Here is an 18,246-nt window from a genome sequence, read left to right as displayed (position 1 = left end):
CTCCACCACCCATTTCTTCTCCTCGCTGAAACAACCTTCAAGACTCCCAAAACTGGGTAACTGCTTTAATCAAATAGGGATCTGTCTCCCCTCTCCCTCTATGAGAGTGTGGAAGGCTCTGAGTGGAGTTGAAGGAGTGTATGTGGAAAGTACACACCATATACGAACATTCAGTGCACTGTAAAGCTCAGCCTCACGATTGGGGGGGAGCTCCCTTCATCCCAACGCCCAGGGGAGGTTTTAAGAGGTGGACTGTGACAATAGCTGGGATGAGACCAATAAGATCCATTACTATGTGGATCTATCAAAACTCTGCAGAATGGGAAGAACCACACAGGAGACAAGGTTACTGTAACCCCAGAGAATAACAGTTGGAGAGTGGCTTTGCAAATTGCAGCCTGGGAGGTAGGTGGATTCCTCCCTTCCCACAACACTTCCCCAACTGCTGCAGAAGCTCCTGGCCTAGTGCATAGTTTGACCTTCAGTAATAATCTTGAAGGAAATTATCATGTAATGTGTTAGAAAGAAAAACATTAATCCATGCTAATACACCAGTTCTGTGAATATGTGCCTGGGTGAATTTTGAGTTTAGTGATGCAAAATACCATCAGACATTTTGTTCTCAATGTCTGCTGAAAATGTATGTTAAAAAAATAGTTGAATCTAGGTCACAGAGACAAAACTGCATAGTAAAATAACTGTACAGTTACTATATTTAGCAAATGTGTTCAGTGCTAATAACCATCCAAATCTAGGGTAGTATTAAAGTCACCCAAGGGGAGAAAACAACAATTATACAACATACCATTTTAGGGTCTGCTGTTGTAAATCTTTATTCTCACAAGTACTCCCACTTAAATTAATGGGATTATTCATTCGAGCAAACAATTGAGGATCAGAATATATTTTTATATAGTGTCTTCCAAACAAGGTGTATCCCTAAAGCACTTTGCAAAATCCTGCAATTTGTCTCAATCCTGCAATTCCCTTTTTATGGCAAACCCTTGGGTCTGTGCAAATGCTCACTGGATCTACCCATGTGCAGGCAGTATACAGTGTAAAATCCAGGGAATGTTGGTAGAAAGATATTATATGGTAAATAAAAATATTCCATTCAAGAAGTGTAGACTGAGAGGGGGGAAATATTTTGTTTAAAAGAAGGTTTAAAAAGAGGTAAAGATTCAATGACAGAGAGGTATACTTGGACAACTGCTCCAGAAGGTAGGAGCTGCAGAGGAGAAGGCTCTTACACAACTAGTGGTGAGACTATGGGAAAGGACAGAGAGGAGGCGAGTTTTACTTTAGTGCAGGGAGCAGGCAAGGAAATAAACAAGGTATAGTATTAAAATTGTTATAATAGTAACAATGTCCCATACTTTATTTACTATATATTACATAAATATATACAAGTACATTAGTGCCATTACTCTAAAATCCACACTCAAGATTTCTGTCCCCACCATGTACACTCAGCTTATTAAATGAAACTAGTAAAAAATAAAAGGTCTGTCTGAATAGAATTAATAAAATTGTCAAAATAATTGGATAAAACCATATGGTTTTCTAGACTGCAAGCAAGTGATAATGCCTCTTCCAAAAGTAACTATAGCTGGCATATTGCTTACTGAGAATTTGTTAATTGCTAACAGACCTTGTGATTTGTCCTTTGGGAATATCTGAGATTGTCTTGCAGGTTCCTAGGGTGTGGGAGGAAAAGAGATCATTGTAGTCTTAGGAAGAACAATTATTTTCTACCTCCAAGTGAAGCAAAAAGGATTTCTGAATCTGTATATAGTGAGTGGGGGGTCAGGGGCTTGTGGAGGAATGGGGAGAGAATTCCATGCAAAGGTGGGTTTTGGGTGAAGAATTCTGGATAAGCATACTTGTATGTGGAAGTGGAGGAGTAGGATTCCTGGGGAGAAGAGTTTGGGGAGGGAGTTGGGGAATTTAAAGAGGGGGTAATTGAAAATACCAAAAGGGAGTGTCTGGGGGTAATTGTAAGCAGGGGGTTGCAATAATGGGAATGGGTATCTAATGGGTATCTATCGAAAGGAGGAAGATCAGAGATGAGTGACAGTGCAAGACATAGGGGAAGGGAGCTTGAAGGATTAAGGGATATAGTGGATGTATAAGAGACTGAGTTAATGCATGAGAGATAGAGGATGTGATTGAGAGAGCTGTCAAAACACTGCCAATCTTTCATCAAATCCTCCCACTCTAACTCTCTCTGCTGGGTGTCCAGTTTCACTCTCAAAAGCAAGTCATAGAATATCAGAGTTGGTAGGGACCACAGGAGGTCATCAAGTCCAACCCCCTGCTCAAAGCAGGAGGGATCCCCAATTTTTGGGCCAGATCCCTAAATGGGCCCCTCAAGGATTGAACTCTCAACGCTGGGTTTAGCAGGTCAATGCTCAAACCACCAAGCTATCCTTCCTCAAAGGGATAACTATGAAGGGAGAGAGAGTAGACCAGAGAGGAAAGGAGGTGGCACAAAATGGTGGGTCTTACTCACCTACAGACACAGGACTTATTTGGGCGCACAAGCTATCTTTGCCTATAGAGAAGAAGAACCCACTACCATTTTCAAAATTAAATGAGAAAAACCTTGTAGCCTCCATGCTAGGTTTTTAATAAAACCAATAGAGACTGCCCAATAACACCATGTCTCGAAGTCTGAACAGGCTCCTTTGGGGGCCTTTCTCGAACTCTCCCCTTCCATAACATGGCCTCTACCGCTGCGACAGCATCACGCATGCCGGGAGCTTGGAGGTAGCCCCTGGGGGCGGGAGCTGGGCAGGTGTGACACTGGCAGCGCAGTGAAGGGCCTAGACAGCGCGGGGGGCAGAGCAGCCTCCTGGGGTGGAGAAGGGCGTGTGGGCAGGAGCTGGGCCCGGCCGCGTAACCCATGTGGTGCAGGGGGCAGTGCGGTTTCCGTGGCACCCAGAGCCTCTCCTCTGTGATACATTTGAAAGCTGTTTTGGAAGCTACTCCCGTGGGGGCAGGAATTTGCTGGCGTGAACGAGTCCCCGGCCTTGCAATCCCTTCCCCTTCCGGGAGGGTGTCCCACCCTGCGGCACACGCGGCCGCCCGGCCGGGGACGAAGGAGGATCCCGAGGCGGAACCCTTGCGAGGCGGAACCTTTCTGCCAGTGCCCGCGTTGGGGTCCGGAGCGGGTCGGCGGACTTGTTCGCCGGAGCTCCGGTGTGCCTGAGGCCCCGCCTCCCGACCTCTTCCCATGTGGGTCTGAGACTCCGAGTAGAGGCTGAAGATGGCGGCGCCCAGGCAGCGGCTGGAGACGTGTCTGAAGCTGCTAGGTGCTGCCGCGGCGCAGCCGGAGCGCTTCCTCAGGTGAAGCTCCCTACGGCGCCCCCCCCCCCCCCTTCAGGAAGCCCCAGCTCGGGGGCAGGCCGCCGCCGCGGCTCCCCTGGCCCGCTCATCCCCTGGCCTGGCCTGGCCTGCGCTGTGGGCGCTCCTTCTGATAACCCGTCCTGCTCCCTCCCCTCATCCCAGCGGAGAGCTTCAGACCCCGGGCACACCCCCTGCTTTGCCCCCTCTGTGCCTTCCCTGGGTAACGACGTACTGCAGCCCCATTGCCAGCCCTACTCGTGGGGAGGGAGGGGGGTGGTCCTAGCTCCCTGGGGTTTTTGCCAGGCGAGCACCAGGCCTCCTGTTCTGCTATTTGGAGTGACCCAGTTATTTTCTTGATGATTATAATTTTATTGTATTTCTAAAGCACTTTGGGGCCACAGTCATAGATCAGGACCCTATTGTGCTCGGTGCTGTACAAATACCTTCATTAAAAAAATAAAAGCAAGTCTCTAGCACTCATGGTTGAAAGGGAAATCTTGCAAATGTGGTCTAAATATAATGTAAAAGTTTGGAAACAAGAAAGACTTTTTAAAATCTCATTATTAAGACAATTTCATGATTTTGAGGACTTGATTTGTAATTTTTCAAGACTCAGGACTGGCAGTTCTTTGTTAATTAGCCCACCCAACCTTGTTTTCTGTGTTAGAGAGAACGTGTCTATAAGTTTCACTTGCATGATTAAAACGAACAGTTTTATTTCTATAATTAAACAAACTTTAAATGGGCCTAAATCTGTTTTTTGTCAGTTAAGGAAAGATTTAATTTAGGTATATGTTAAAGCTCAGACAATTCTATGGTCTTCTGTTGATGTGATGATTGAATTAAGCTTAAAAAAGGGACTTTAAATCTCATTGAAACACAGAGAAAAATCCTTTTTAGCAACAGGGAGATATTTTAAAAACTACTTATACAAGGATTTCCTCATTTACATGTGAGTAAGACTTGGGGCATGTCTGAATTCTACACAGCAACTGCAACTTAGGCCCTGATTCCACAATTGGATGGCACTCTGCATGGATCTGGTTGCAGGATTGGGGACCTTAGGTTTTATCCTGTGAGAATTTCCATTATGATCCCTTTGGGTTTTTTATGTGCTATTTTGAATAGATTACCAAGAATATATTTAGAATTTGAAGAAAATTTACAAACAAATATATTTGGAGAAAAAGATGAAAAACTAGTTAATCCCTAAGCAAATTTTTGGTAGGGGAAACTATAGTATAGTTAAGGCGATATCCCCCTTGCTCAGATGCTAGGTGGAGGTGTGAAGGCACCGCCCGCGCAGCTCCCATTGGCCACAGTTCCTGACCAATGGGAGTTGCAAAGCCAGTGCGCTGAGTGGAGGCAGTGTGAAGAACTGCCTGGCCATGCCTCTGCCTAGCACAGAGGGGGAAACTTTTTGGCTCAAGGGCCACATCGGGGTTGCGAAACTGTATGGAGGGCTGGGTAGGGAAGGCTGTGCCTCCCCAAACAGTCTGGCCCCCGCCCTTTATCCGCCCCCTGACTGCCCCCTTCAGAACCACCGACCCACCCAACCCTCCACCTACTTGTTCCCTAACCGCCCCCTCCCGGGACCCCCCCCCTCACCCCTTAGGACCCCACTCTCTATCCAGTGCTCCCTGTCCCCTGACGGCCCCAACCCCTGTCCACACTCCCTGTCCCCTGACAGGCCTCCTCCTCCCCCCCACCCCCTCCCAGGACTGCCAAGCCTATCCAACCCCCCTGTCCCTGACCACCCCCCGAACCTCCGCCCCATCCAACCACTCCCTGTCCCCTGATCACCCCCTGGGACCCCCTGCTCCTTATCCAACCCCCTCCTCCCCACCCCCTTACCATGCTGCTCAGAGCAGCAGGACTAGTAGATGCGACGCTGTGCTGCATGGCAGGAGCCATCCATGTTGCCAAGAGTGCTGGCGGTGCGGCAAGCTGAGGCTGTGGGGGAAGGGGGACAGCAGGGGAGGAGCCGGGGGCTAGCCTCCCTGGCTGGGAGCTCAGGAGCAGGGTGGTCCCACGAGCCTTAGTTTGCCCACCTCTGGCCTAGCAGCTGAGCGACGGGGATGTTGCCACTTCTGGGGAGCCCCCCAGATAAGTGTTGCCCAGTGCCTGCCTCGCCCATCCCATGCCCTAAACCCCTCCCACACTCAAACCGATACTGCTGAGGGCGAGGGGCGGTGGCCCAAGATTGCCCCAGCAGCGGCCGGTGCAACTGGCGCAGTGGCTGCTTTAGCTGCCTCTGAGCCAGGTGCACTAGTCAATGCAGAAGTCATGGAAAGTCACCGAATCCATGACAAACCTGCAGCCTTAACTATGGTCCATTTTATTTCAGTATCTCTAAGTATGTGTTACATGTTTTAAAGCTTGACCTTAACTATATACTTTAATTTCAAGGAATTTTACTAATAGGACTGCAAATGCCCTGTAATAAACAAAGTAAAACCTGCAATTGTTGAAGGGCAACCAGGCGTTTGCTGCAAAAACACTGAACAGATGTAAAGGGAGCATCAGAGGAACCATTTGGTAAACCCAATAACTAAACTCCACAAGTATCTAAAAAAGAAACAATCTTAAGACTATACAAGGTTTCCTTTGTAAAAATGCATTTGTCATAACTCAGATCGCTTTCTAATTGACTTTTGAATTTTAACATTTTTTCAGTTTGCTATCGTTATGTGCAATGATGTTTTTAATTTTGTTTTTATCAGTGTACAAGATGGACTGGCTGCAGACTTCAGTTCATTGACAAAGACTCTTTATGATTTGCATAAAGCACTAGGGACAAAACTAGTGCGTGGGAGTCCTTTAAAAGAACTGGTAATAGAAAACTTTGATGAAGAACAGATCTGGCAACAAATAGAGCTACAGAATAATGCAGTTCTAGACTACTTCAAGAAAGCTGTTGTTAGAGATGTTAAAGACAAAGATCTCTACCTTTTCCCAGCCCAAGAAGAGGATGACTTTGAGGCAGACACTAGCAGTGATAAGCAAATGGAACAAGAAGATAGCACGGAAGCAGAACCTGCCCGTATTGAAGATGAAAGTGTGGGTAAAGAAAAGCAAAGTAAATCCAAAGTAAGGAAAAGGCAGATATGTAGTGATGAGGATTCAGATGTTGACGAGCTAGAGCAACAGGTTCAAAAGTTGAAGAAGAGTACCTGGAAAAAATCAAGAGAAAAGTCCGTGGTGGATGATAAATTTTTCAGCTTGGCTGAGATGGAAGCCTTTTTGGAAGATGTAGAGAAAGAAGAAAGCATGAAGAAGGATGAGGATGAGGAGGAGATTGATTATTTTGAAGATATTGTTTCTGATGAGGATGAAGAAGAATCTGAAAAAGATAAAATTAAGGTAAGGATATATGCATCCAGAATTAGAAACACTTTTGTCACAAGCCATTAGAATTTAAATTAGCTTAAAAAACTGACAGGAAATGGAAATTGTAGTTCAAATTGGAAACAAAATGCAGACTTTTAAAAAAAAGTGTAATTAACCATTGGAACAATTTAACAAGGTTTTGGTGGGTTCTCATTACTTGAAATCTTAAGATCAAGATCAGATGCCAAAAGAGATACTGTAGTTCAACCACAAATTAATGGGCTGAAAGCAGGAATTACTAGATGAATTTCTATAGCCTCTATTATGCAGGAGATTGGACTAGATGACCAGAATGGTCCCTTCTGGACTTAAAAATCTGTGGATCTATTAACATATATTATCATAAATATCTGGGATCAAATAAACAAGTCCCTACCCTGAAGTGTTTACAACCTACATTTGGATGGCTCTTCATGCCTGTGCAGCATCTTTCTGAAGTCACTGGGACTCTTCATGAGCATAGGAGTCTGCCCATGTGGATCAAATAGCAGAAGTAGGGCCCAACTTAAGACAAAACAGGTGAAGCTGATAAACTCTGATAGGTAGAGAGAGGAAAGGACAGGGTCCCATGGTCACTTGGGTGAGTAGTATGCATGTCATAAGGGTAAGGCTGTGAATAAACTTGAGCTGCTGTATTCTGGCTTGAAAATTACTTTCAGACTTTCTTAACTAACGTTGCTTGTGACAATTCTGTTCTTTCGGTATCTTATTTGTGATGTAATAAGAGAGAAAAACAAGGTGCTTCTGGAATTGATAAACCAATGCATGTTGGAGCCATGTGTTATGCTGTCAGGGACTTACGAGTTATCCCACACAGCTCAACAAATATGTCAGTTGTTAAAATCCACTGCTTTTCCACTCCTTGGTCTCTGAGCAAATTAAAATAGAATTGACTATTAGTTGATGACATTTAAAATGTCTCACTTGGACTAAGGCCCCTGTCTACCAGACCAATGGTTAATGCTGAAATCCATTGAATTCCCATTGTAGATCTTACACTGTAGGTATATATAACATGGTCCTCATGGTAACGGAAGATTCTTATTCACTTAGACTTGTCACTTTCACTGGGTAACCTCTTATTTTCTGTTCTCCCCAGCCCATTAAAAGTTCTAGAAATTTGAAATATAAAGATTTCTTTGACCCTATTGATGACAATGGTGACCTAGCTAATGATAGTGCAAATGATCAGAATGATGAAGGTGACACTGAAGAGGAGGAGGATGAAGAAGGCATTTTTGATGAGTATGTACACTTGAACGATTTGTAACTGTTCTATGGGATCTGCCAGTTATTTGAATTGTCACTGACGATGTGACACCATCTCTTAAACAGAAAATAAAATGGAAATTTAGGAATTTATTTGGCAGAGATAATACTATTATATTAAGGAAGGAGTAGCCTTTTAAAAGTTGTAGCAAGTATTTCATTATCTGTTAATGTACTTGTTTTTGTCTTTCTGTAATGTCAGTGTAACGTGTTCACTAATTAACTACTTTTTGACTGAGAAAAGAAGAGTCATTAGACTGTTCTATTGTTGCACTGTGGGATTTGAGTAAATGACTTTAAATGAATTATGTATTGCTTCAACTGGGGAGGCATATCTCCACTAGATATGTAGCAGGTCACGCAAAAGCCTACTTTTAGGGTTATGTTAGGTCTTAAGGAAAGTGCAGTAAAAGTTTTTGGGAATCTCTGAAAATGTATTATATTAGTTGCAATAGTAGGTGGGAAACATCATTATTAAAAAGGGGGAGTTTTTTTACCTGTGGCTTCTATAATATATTAAACAATAAATGTCACAAGCATGTACTATTTCCATTTATATAATGGCATTTTAATGTTTATAGGATTGAGGAAAATAATGAAATGGATGTAATGGAACAGAATGTGAAAACTAAAGAAGTCTCTAAAAAAGTTACTTTTAACTTACCAGAAGACAGTGAAAAAGAAGATGATACAGATATACCAGATGAGAAGAGAACTGATCCCATTGGAATAAAATCTTCTTTTGAGAAAAGGCAGGAAAAGGTAATTAAGATGTTCTAGTACCCCTTCATGAGCAATTGATTTGAAGTTTTCCACTAAAACTTGAGCCAAAGCCATATATGTTAATAAGTTGATTGTATTTGTAAATATCGTTAAGTTGTCTGAAAGCCTCAGAAAATTTTTAGATGAAATGATCAAATAGTGGCGTATTTACAGAAAGATAAGGCAAAAGGTGTGTAAAGAATCTAGAAATACTGGAGTAATTATTCATATTCTTTACTCTAACTTGATTTCCCTTTGGTTGTTGCTAAACACGTGCATTTAACTTTTTAAAAAAATTTTTAACTTTCAGGAAATTTTATCTTTCAGATGCATGAAAAAATTAAATCTCTCGAAAAGCAGTTGTTGGAGGAAAAACCTTGGCAGCTTACAGGAGAAGTGACTGGACAAAAACGACCTGAAAACAGCCTTTTGGAGGAATCTTTGCTCTTTGACCATGCGGTCAGAATGGGTAAATACAGTTATGCTAAATTTCAGACATTATGCTAGGTTATTTGTTTGTTTTACTGGTTAGAGTGGTGCACAACTGCTGTCTGTTCCCCCCCCCCGCATCCTCCCTCCACCATCCTTTTAAACTTGCCAAACAATGACTAAACTTGAATATTTATAAGGCCATATTTTCCCCCATAGAAATGTTATTGCCTCACCTGTTTGTTGAACTTTCAGATGTAAACTAAACTTTATCATATGAGAGTGACCCATTGTTTGTGTCCACTTATTTATAGGGCAAACACAACTTGGTTATCCTTCTCAAACTTTCATGCTATGCAATTTTTCCTGAGGAAATAAACCTACTAGCTTACCTAGTCAATGTTCATTCCAGGCCAACATGCCTCTCTAAAGTACTGTATATATTTTCTAGCATTTTTGTCAGTCTTTTTTGTTTTTATTTATAGAACAAGAGGTACCAGTTAAAATCAATGCAAAAATATCATCTCCAGACTGTTAATCTCCTTTTCATTTAATGAATGATTTAGTTTCTAAATACTTTAAACTTGCTGGTTTTTTTGCCCTCTTAGCTCCTGTGATCACAGAGGAAACCACCTTTCAGCTTGAGGATATTATCAAACAGAGGATAAAAGATCAGGTTAATAAGATTTGACTTCCTTTTTATTTTATTTGGAAACTTAAATATTTCAACAAAAACAAACCCTAAACACTGTCTAATACATTCAAATGTACTTGTATTGACTTGGAGTTTTGGGGGGCACAGGAATGAATTCCAAGCATGAGTTTAAGGTCCTTAGTTTTTTAGATATCAGTTTGTCTCCTGAGCATTTCCAGAAGAAACGAAATATCTGAATATTGCTTTTGCTTAATGCTGATAGTGTATTCTTAATGATTCCATTCTGTATCCTTTTGGGTGCTATAACTAAGGCTGCATGTCTGTCATGGATTCCGTGACTTCTGGAGCGGCCAGAGCAGATCAGGCAGCTCTGGAGACAGCTGCACTGGCTGCTGCTGGAGCAGTCTCGGGCCACCGTGCGTGTGTGCAGCACCCCACCCCCACCCTGCAGCAGTTTGGATGGGGGCTCAGGGCAGGGGGTTGGGGTGCAGGGCGGTGCTTATCTTGGGGGGGGGACTCCCCGGAAGCGGCCAGCACGTTCCTGCACCTCCTAGCACCCCCCCCACACACACACACACCCCAGCACCAGCGGCGCCCCGGGGCCACCACTCGCAGAACACCCCCAGCTCAAGTTTTAATTTAATTAATTATATAGTAAAAGTCATGGACAGCTCATGGGCTATGAATTTTTGTTTACTACCTGTGACTTGTCCATGACTTTTTTTTACTAAAAAATACCCGTGACTAAAACATAGTCATAGCTATAACGTATGTCAATTAGATAGATAATTAAAATTACCCTCACAGTTTACAGATTCAACTATAAAAGGACTACTTTGGAGTTGTGTACACGGAATTTATATAATGGATATGCAATTCTCTATTTAATAATCTCTACTCGGAATATTGACCAAGAATAATATTTTTCAGAATATATTAAACATATCCTGTAGGTAAATAAGTATAGTATAATAGAATTTTTTAATTTTAATTGCACAGAAATCATATTGCTATTTATAATTCATATAAAAGTACTTTCAAAATTTTATCCTTGGTTGTTAATTAGTGTACCATCTTCAGTTGTATCAATACAAAACAAGACTGGCAAGTAGGTGACGGTGTCTATGCTTCAATCTTGTTTGACAGGGTGTGAGCTTTTTTGGACTAAATACAATTCCTTTAAAAGATACTATCTTAATTATAGTGTGGTGTTAACACATTTAGTAATTGCCAAAGTTGTGGCAAAATAAAAGGTAGCTTCCATTGTATAAGAAAAATTGCCCTTTGCTGTTAGGTTCAATGCGATGTTGGAAAATCAAGTTAATGTGCTAGCTGAAACAACAAATGAGATGTCTGATAGAACATGATGTATAAAAATGATCTATTAAAGCTTATTTGATGCAATTGCATCTTAACTATTTTATGGTTTTGTCTTAGGCTTGGGATGATGTAATACGTAAAGAAAAACCAAAAGAAGATGCCTTTGAATACAAGAAGCGTATAACTCTGGATCATGAAAAGAGCAAATTGAGTCTTGCTGAAATCTATGAGCAGGAGTATTTGACACTCAACCAAGTAAGTTATGATAATGGACACAGACACAGTGTCTGTCTGTCTGTGTGTCTCTCTCTCTCTCTCTCTCTCTGAATCTATGAGCAGGAGTATTTGACACTCTACCAAGTAAGTTATGATAATGGAGACACACACACATTGCCATTGCTGTTGGTTGGAAAAATCCAATAGTGACTGCTTGAAAGTTATATTTTTTATTTTTAAACACTGAACTGCCATGAGTATTGGGAAATCCTGATATGTTCAATCAGTACAATCAGGGCAGCTGAACTGATACCAAAAATTCAACATATACTGTTAAATTTGCACAAATATTGACGAGACTGACTCATTGTCTTAAAATGTGGCATAAAAATTATAGAAAGAAGTAACATTCTGGAACAGTGATTGCTTTAAAAAATGTCCATCGGGAGATTAATATTGGACCATCTTTTGCGTAAATCATATTTGATACAATTGTTCTCCTATTTTGCTTAAGCCACTCCAGTTTGTACCATCAGAATAATTATTTTGCTGAACCCTTTGAGTTCACAGATAATGCAAATCCTTTAAATCAAAAATATTAAGAGTTCGTTAAATCTTAGACTTGATCTTATAAGGCCTTTGTTTTAATCTTCTTTACTACATCTAATGGGAGTGTGAAGCAACACAGAAATTCACATGTGAATTTGGTTTAAATTGAATGAATAGGAGCCTAAGCTTCCCTAGTGTCCCCTTCTGTAGCCAACTTCACATGATATTTGAGCTGCACAACCACTTACCAATGTAAAACATCATCCCAGAATTTAATCCATTGAGTCTGAAACTGTGGGCTCCTCAGAGACTCAGAACGCCCCTCAGAGGTTTTTTTTCCAAACGCACAAGTAAGAGTTAGGTACCTACCTCCCCTTGATTTTCGGTGGAAGTTGGGTGCCTGACTCTCACTTCTCTTTGGAAATCTTCCCCTCAGCTGTTCACATATTGAAGATCATTTGAAGCCTCTGTGGCTCAGTGTACCCATCTATAGTACAAATCTGTGGATATCCGCTTTATATCCATGGCCCATGTTTGGGGATCAGATGCAGATACAAATTTTGTATCCGTGCAGGGCTTTACCCATCTGTAAAATGGATATAAACTGTGTATTGCAGCTTTAATGTAAAGTGCTCCAATATCTTTATATGCAAGTTTCTCTATAACTGATTTTGCTATTAACATATTATTTTTATTAACAGCAAAAAACTGAAGAGGAAGAAAATCCTGAACACGTAGAAATTCAGAAAATGATGGACTCGCTCTTCCTAAAATTGGATGCTCTTTCCAACTTCAACTTCACACCTAAACCAGTGAGTCCATTAGTTTTCACACTTCATACAATAAAATATGTTTGGGAAATAGGCAGTAAAGTGAGGGATACTTTCAATGCAATTGCTTGTTGAGTATTTCAGAAACATATTATAATCAGCCTTAATATAAATGGAAATGTATTTAATGTGACTTAATTCAGTTAGTAATATATTGCTGTGACATGATATTCATGTACATAAATGACATTTTCTTCTTTCTAGCCTGTGCCAGAGGTTAAAATCATCTCAAATCTTCCAGCTATAATTATGGAGGAAGTAGCACCAGTTAGTGTTAGTGATGCAGCTCTCCTGGCTCCAGAGGAGGTTAAGGTAAGAAATTTAATCAAGAGCTACAGACAGGGTTCCTTTTGTGTCTGCACACTGAGGGTATCCTGCACCCTCAGAACAGAGAACTCATTTTCTGTGACATTCTTCTCTTGGAACCCCCTTCATAGAGATTTAAGGATTTCCAGCACAGTGAAGTCAAAGGAGCTAGCTTGGCTTAACTAGATTTGACTGCTTTCCTCACCACCTGCTGAGCTTCCTTTTCTGCACAGGTTATTCTGTTTTTGAAAACTATCCTACTATGTAGACTGTTTGACTGCCTAATACTCTTTTTATAGTTAAGAAATGTATTGTTTAATCTGTATTACCCTGTCTTTAGCTTTAGACAGTTACTCATCTGTCTTTGTTTTCCCATATGTATATGGGTGTGTGTGTATGTATATATATATATATATATATATATATATATATATATATATATATATTAATGTATGTATATATAAAACTCAGGCACATTCTCAGCCGCAGGAAGCTGGGTACAGGAGAGAGGAAATAAACACACAGACTGCTTTGCGTGGGAGATGAATAGTGCTACTTCTGCTGGCTAGTCAATGAGATGTATAGCAATGGTAGCCATTCTGTTTGTACTCGTCACTAGCCTAGGTGGCATAATTTTGGATCCAAAAGTGCTGTTATGTCTCTCTAGGAAAAGAGTAAAGCTGGAGATGTGAAAACAGATGCAGAAAAGACTGCCACAGACAAAAAACGAGAACGAAGAAAGAAGAAGCTTCACAGACGTATGAAGCTAAGGGAGAAGAAGCAGCGCCAAAAACTCCTGGAAAAAACAAAACCAGAACAAGGTGCACAACTCAGCAAACAAGCTCTGGCGGCAAAATTAAAAAAGCTCACCAAAGAAGGCAAAACAACTTTGCTCAAGGTAAGACTGTCTTACATAGTCTAGTAGTAAATTTCAAATGTCTATGTAGTAATTTAATTGGAAAGTGCAATTGACAAATGTTTTAGATGTGTTTTTTTTATTTTTTTTGGAAATGTAACTCTCAGTGCTGGGCTGCACACCAGCTGCTTTGTCCCATCCTGTTCCCTGCCCCCACCTCTGGTGTAAAGCAACCCTGCACCCAAATAGCATGCACTGTCAGAGGAGCTCCTATGCCATCATCTTTCCTCTGCAACCAGCTCCTGGGTTGTGGTTGGGGGCATTCCTGCACCCTGGTAAACTTCCAGCTCCAGCTTATTCCTTAGGATGTTAAGGCTATTTTAACCTGTGCCAGGGACTAGCCCTGTCCAAATCAACTACTGGTATTGGTAGAAGGCAATGGATGCCTTTTTATTCATACCTGGGCTGAGCACTTCTTTGACAGAGAATGTGGCCCAACGTATCAATATTTAATTTCAAAACCAAGAGAAGTCTGACCAGTTATGTTTGTTGATATTTGCAGTGTTTATGTTATATTTGTGTTATCTGTTCTATAGATTTGTTTTTTTACCTTGAATATGGTGATTTTTAAATGATAGCATCTGTGTAAATATTCCTTTCTTCTGCAATTACTATATTCACATGAGGATATCATAATAATTAAAGGCATCTTGCCCATTCCTTTAGTATGTGCAAATAACTTAATCTGTGGATCCAGCAAAGAAAATATGAACCGTAAAACAGTTATTTTGGAATTAATCTTTAAAGTATACGTGACCCGCACTCTTTATATTCTGTGCTGCTTTATTTCAAAGTTCACAACCTGAGCTGCAGTCTTGGAAAAAAATTGCACAAGTGCTTATTTTTATGCATATGAGTAGTCCCATCAAACTCAATGGAATTACTTGCATGCTTAAGTATTTGGATGATCAGGACCCTAGCTAGTTCCTCCTGAGCTTTAGAGAGATAATTCAGAATACTACTTTTATGTTGTTTTTTGTTTGAATTTAAATGTTACAAGAACAAATACTTGTATGGGACTTCTGTAATACCAAATATTGATCTTGTAACTTGAATGGAGCAAAATATTAAATCTATATAGTTCCTGAGGGGTTTACCATGTAAAAGAGACCATTAATTCCTAATATTAGAGGTTTTTAAAACAGTGAAAAGAATATGGAAAGTAGTTATCCTTAATACATCTAAAACATTTGTACTTTTGCACTTTATTTTTGTAAAAGCAATATATCTGTATTTCTCTAGAGGGGACTGATAATATCCAAGGATTCACTCCTGGATTTGCATATATACCTCTCAACATTAATAGGTGTTAAGCATGTGCATGAAGAGGGAACACATCCCTTAACTTTTGAAATTACGGTATGACAAAAACCCAGGATGGCATAACAGCTGTCTGCAAATCAGTTATCAATTAGATTATAAGTATGGTATATTTAAAATAAAAAAGGTTGTTTAACTTGTAATTGTGTAGTTACATCAGTCCAGTCTGTTGGAACATTTGCTAGCTTGTTCTTTATTATAATAAACACTTTGTCTATTGACAGGATGAAGGTAAAGACAGGGCTTTGAAATCATCTCGTGCATTCTTTTCTCAATTACAAGATCAAGTAAAAATGCAAATCAAAGGTGCAAAGAAAATACAGAAGACACAGCAAGAAATTTCTGCTCAAAAACTTAAATTATAATACATTTTATACATGCTATACCTTGTATATATTAAAGTAAATGTTTCTAATTTGTTAACATCGCACTTCGAATAATAGATTTTTATTTTATATAATGCTAGAAAATCTTCTGTAAGTTGAAGTTCAGTTGAGTGTCCTGCTGCAAGTGATGAAAATGTGCTAGACCTTTCATGCTCTTTCTTTCAGCCTTCTACTTACTTTTTTCTGCTGGGAATTCAGTCTCCTTCGTCTTCCTCTAAAAGAAAAGCCTCAAATAATAGGCAGTTAATTAATCACAACGTATCTGTGAAAAATCAGTATTTTTATATACAGTAGAACCTCAGAGTTACGAACACTTCAGGAATGGAGGTTGTTTGTAACTATGAACAAAAGGTTATGGTTCTTTCAAAAGTTTACAACTGAATATTGACTTAATACAGCTTTGAAACTTTACTATGCAGAAGAAAATTGCTGCTTTTAATCGCCTTAAATGAAACAAGCACAGAAACAGTTTCTTTACCTTGTCAAATATTTTTTTTTAACTTTCCTTTTTTTAGTAGTTTACATTAACACAGTACTATACTGTGTTTACTTTTTTTGGGCGGGCGGGAGGATCTGTGCTGCTACCTAATTGCATACTTATGGTTCCAAATGAGGTGTGGGGTTGACTGGCCAGTTTGTAACTCTGGTGTTCGTTACTCTGAGGTTCTAGTGTATTTGTCTCAAAATTATTCCCTTCTTACCTCTCCCCATGTACGCAGAAAAGAGTGGGGAAAGGGAGATTTAATAATTGCCTAAATCCAATGTTTTAGTATATCTGAGAACCTTAGTAGTGGATGGATTTTACTATTCAGCACTTGTCTGTTGTAGCCCTGTCTAAAGATGCTCTTCAGGAAATAAAGGATGAATAGTAACTTACTGAACCATTTAAAAAAGGAGGCCTTGTGGCACCTTCGAGACTAACCAATTTATTTGAGCATAAGCTTTCGTGAGCTACAGCTCACTTCATCGGATCATGCGATGAAGTGAGCTGTAGCTCACGAAAGCTTATGCTCAAATAAATTGGTTAGTCTCGAAGGTGCCACAAGGCCTCCTTTTCTTTGTGTGGATACAGACTAACACGAGTGCTACTCTGAAAAATGAACCATTTAAGTGTCCCTATACTTGATGTCTTAGGTTATTTCTGCCCCATCAAATTTAACCTTTTAGCTGCAGTCACAGTTCTTATAACCTTAGCTTCTGAAGTGTTACAGTATTTAATTTGCTGGTATTCAGAGGAAAGATGATCAAAACTTAGTTCTAGATCAGTGTATGTGTGACTCAAAATCATATCACTTGATCTTAAAGCATGAATTCATGAGGCACTCTCAAAGGAAAGGCCCAAAAGTACCTCTTGCTGCCTTGTACTTATTACATAAAATCAGATGTAGGGCTGGAAGGGACCTTGAGAGGGGCCTCCCTGTGCTGAGGGAGGCCCAAGTAAACCTAGACCAGAGGTTCTCAAACTGTGGTCCGTGAACCAGAGCTCCATTCAGGTGGTCTGCAGATAGTTCCTTCAAAGGTGCGCGCCTGGGTGGGTGCATGAGAGAATGAAGGGCCACCCACCTAATTAGTGGAGCTGCACAGGCATGGCTCCACTAATTAGGTTCCTGGACCCTGGAGAAGACGCACATGTAAGCTGAGGTGGCTTTGGGGGAATGAGGGGGTAGGTGGGAGGAGGCAGTGGGGTGAGAAGAGGGGGTGGGGCAAATTTGGGATGTGCGGGGCTGCAGTGGCCAGAGAATGAGGCAACTTTCCCCAGCACCAAGGCTGTGGCTGCCAGGGAGAGACCCCCTTCCTTCCCAGCCTCAGCTCTGTGGCTGCTGTGGTGGGGGAGAGACCCCCTTCCTTCCCAGCCCCAGCTCGGGGGCTGCTGTGGTGGGGGAGAGAGGGCAATCCATCGCATTAGAAAATATTGCTGATATTAAAATATGACTTGCGTGCTTTTATTTGTAGAACCAAAAAAACATTGTTACTTTTTTTTATATATAGCGCTTTTATCCAAATTGCTTTACAATAGTTAGCTAACGGTACAAACAACATTTGGAAAGATCATTAAGTGGTCCACGAGACCCTCATCAATTTTCAAGTGGTCTGTGAAAAAATAAGTTTGAGAACCACTGACCTAGACTATCCTTGACAGATGTTTGTCTAACTTGCTCTTAACAACCTCCAATGCGGGGGATTCCACACTCTTGGAAGCCTATTCCAGTGCTTAACTATCCTCAGAAATCTTTTCCTAATACATCTAACCTAAGTCTTCTTTACTCCATGAATATGAAATTTTCATTTTTGTTCTTTAGAGTCTAGTAGGTAGCCAGACTATCTCTTTTAGAATTGAACAGTATTGTCCTGTTCTGCTGATCAGCAGAAATCTAAAGGTAGCTTAATATAGACTCCTACTGTTGGGGGAAAAAAAGATGGTTCTAAGATTGTGCTCCTTAACAACCTCTGCCCATTGTTAGGATTTCTGACAGTTCAACAGTTTAAATAATCTTGTTGATACTCAGAGCAAGATTACCCAGGTAATAGAATCTGAACAAAACAAATGAA

At 40.7% G+C, this 18,246-nt stretch overlaps 1 protein-coding gene across 1 annotated transcript; it reads left to right on the top strand.

Moving 5' to 3' along the window:
- Positions 1-3,184: 3,184 nt before the first annotated feature.
- Positions 3,185-15,740, top strand: MPHOSPH10 (M-phase phosphoprotein 10). The gene is made up of 11 exons (XM_084640564.1): positions 3,185-3,348; positions 6,072-6,711; positions 7,838-7,983; positions 8,589-8,769; positions 9,097-9,238; positions 9,807-9,874; positions 11,291-11,428; positions 12,640-12,750; positions 12,973-13,080; positions 13,742-13,972; positions 15,535-15,740. Exons 1-11 carry the CDS (start codon positions 3,269-3,271, stop codon positions 15,673-15,675), a joined length of 1,986 nt encoding a protein of 661 aa, XP_084496690.1. The 5' UTR covers positions 3,185-3,268; the 3' UTR covers positions 15,676-15,740.
- Positions 15,741-18,246: the final 2,506 nt, after the last annotated feature.

Source organism: Lepidochelys olivacea (assembly GCF_965140295.1).
Source record: "Lepidochelys olivacea isolate rLepOli2 genome assembly, chromosome: 10".
NCBI classification, from domain to species: domain Eukaryota; kingdom Metazoa; phylum Chordata; order Testudines; family Cheloniidae; genus Lepidochelys; species Lepidochelys olivacea.
This window is presented reverse-complemented; position numbering and strand designations above follow the sequence as displayed.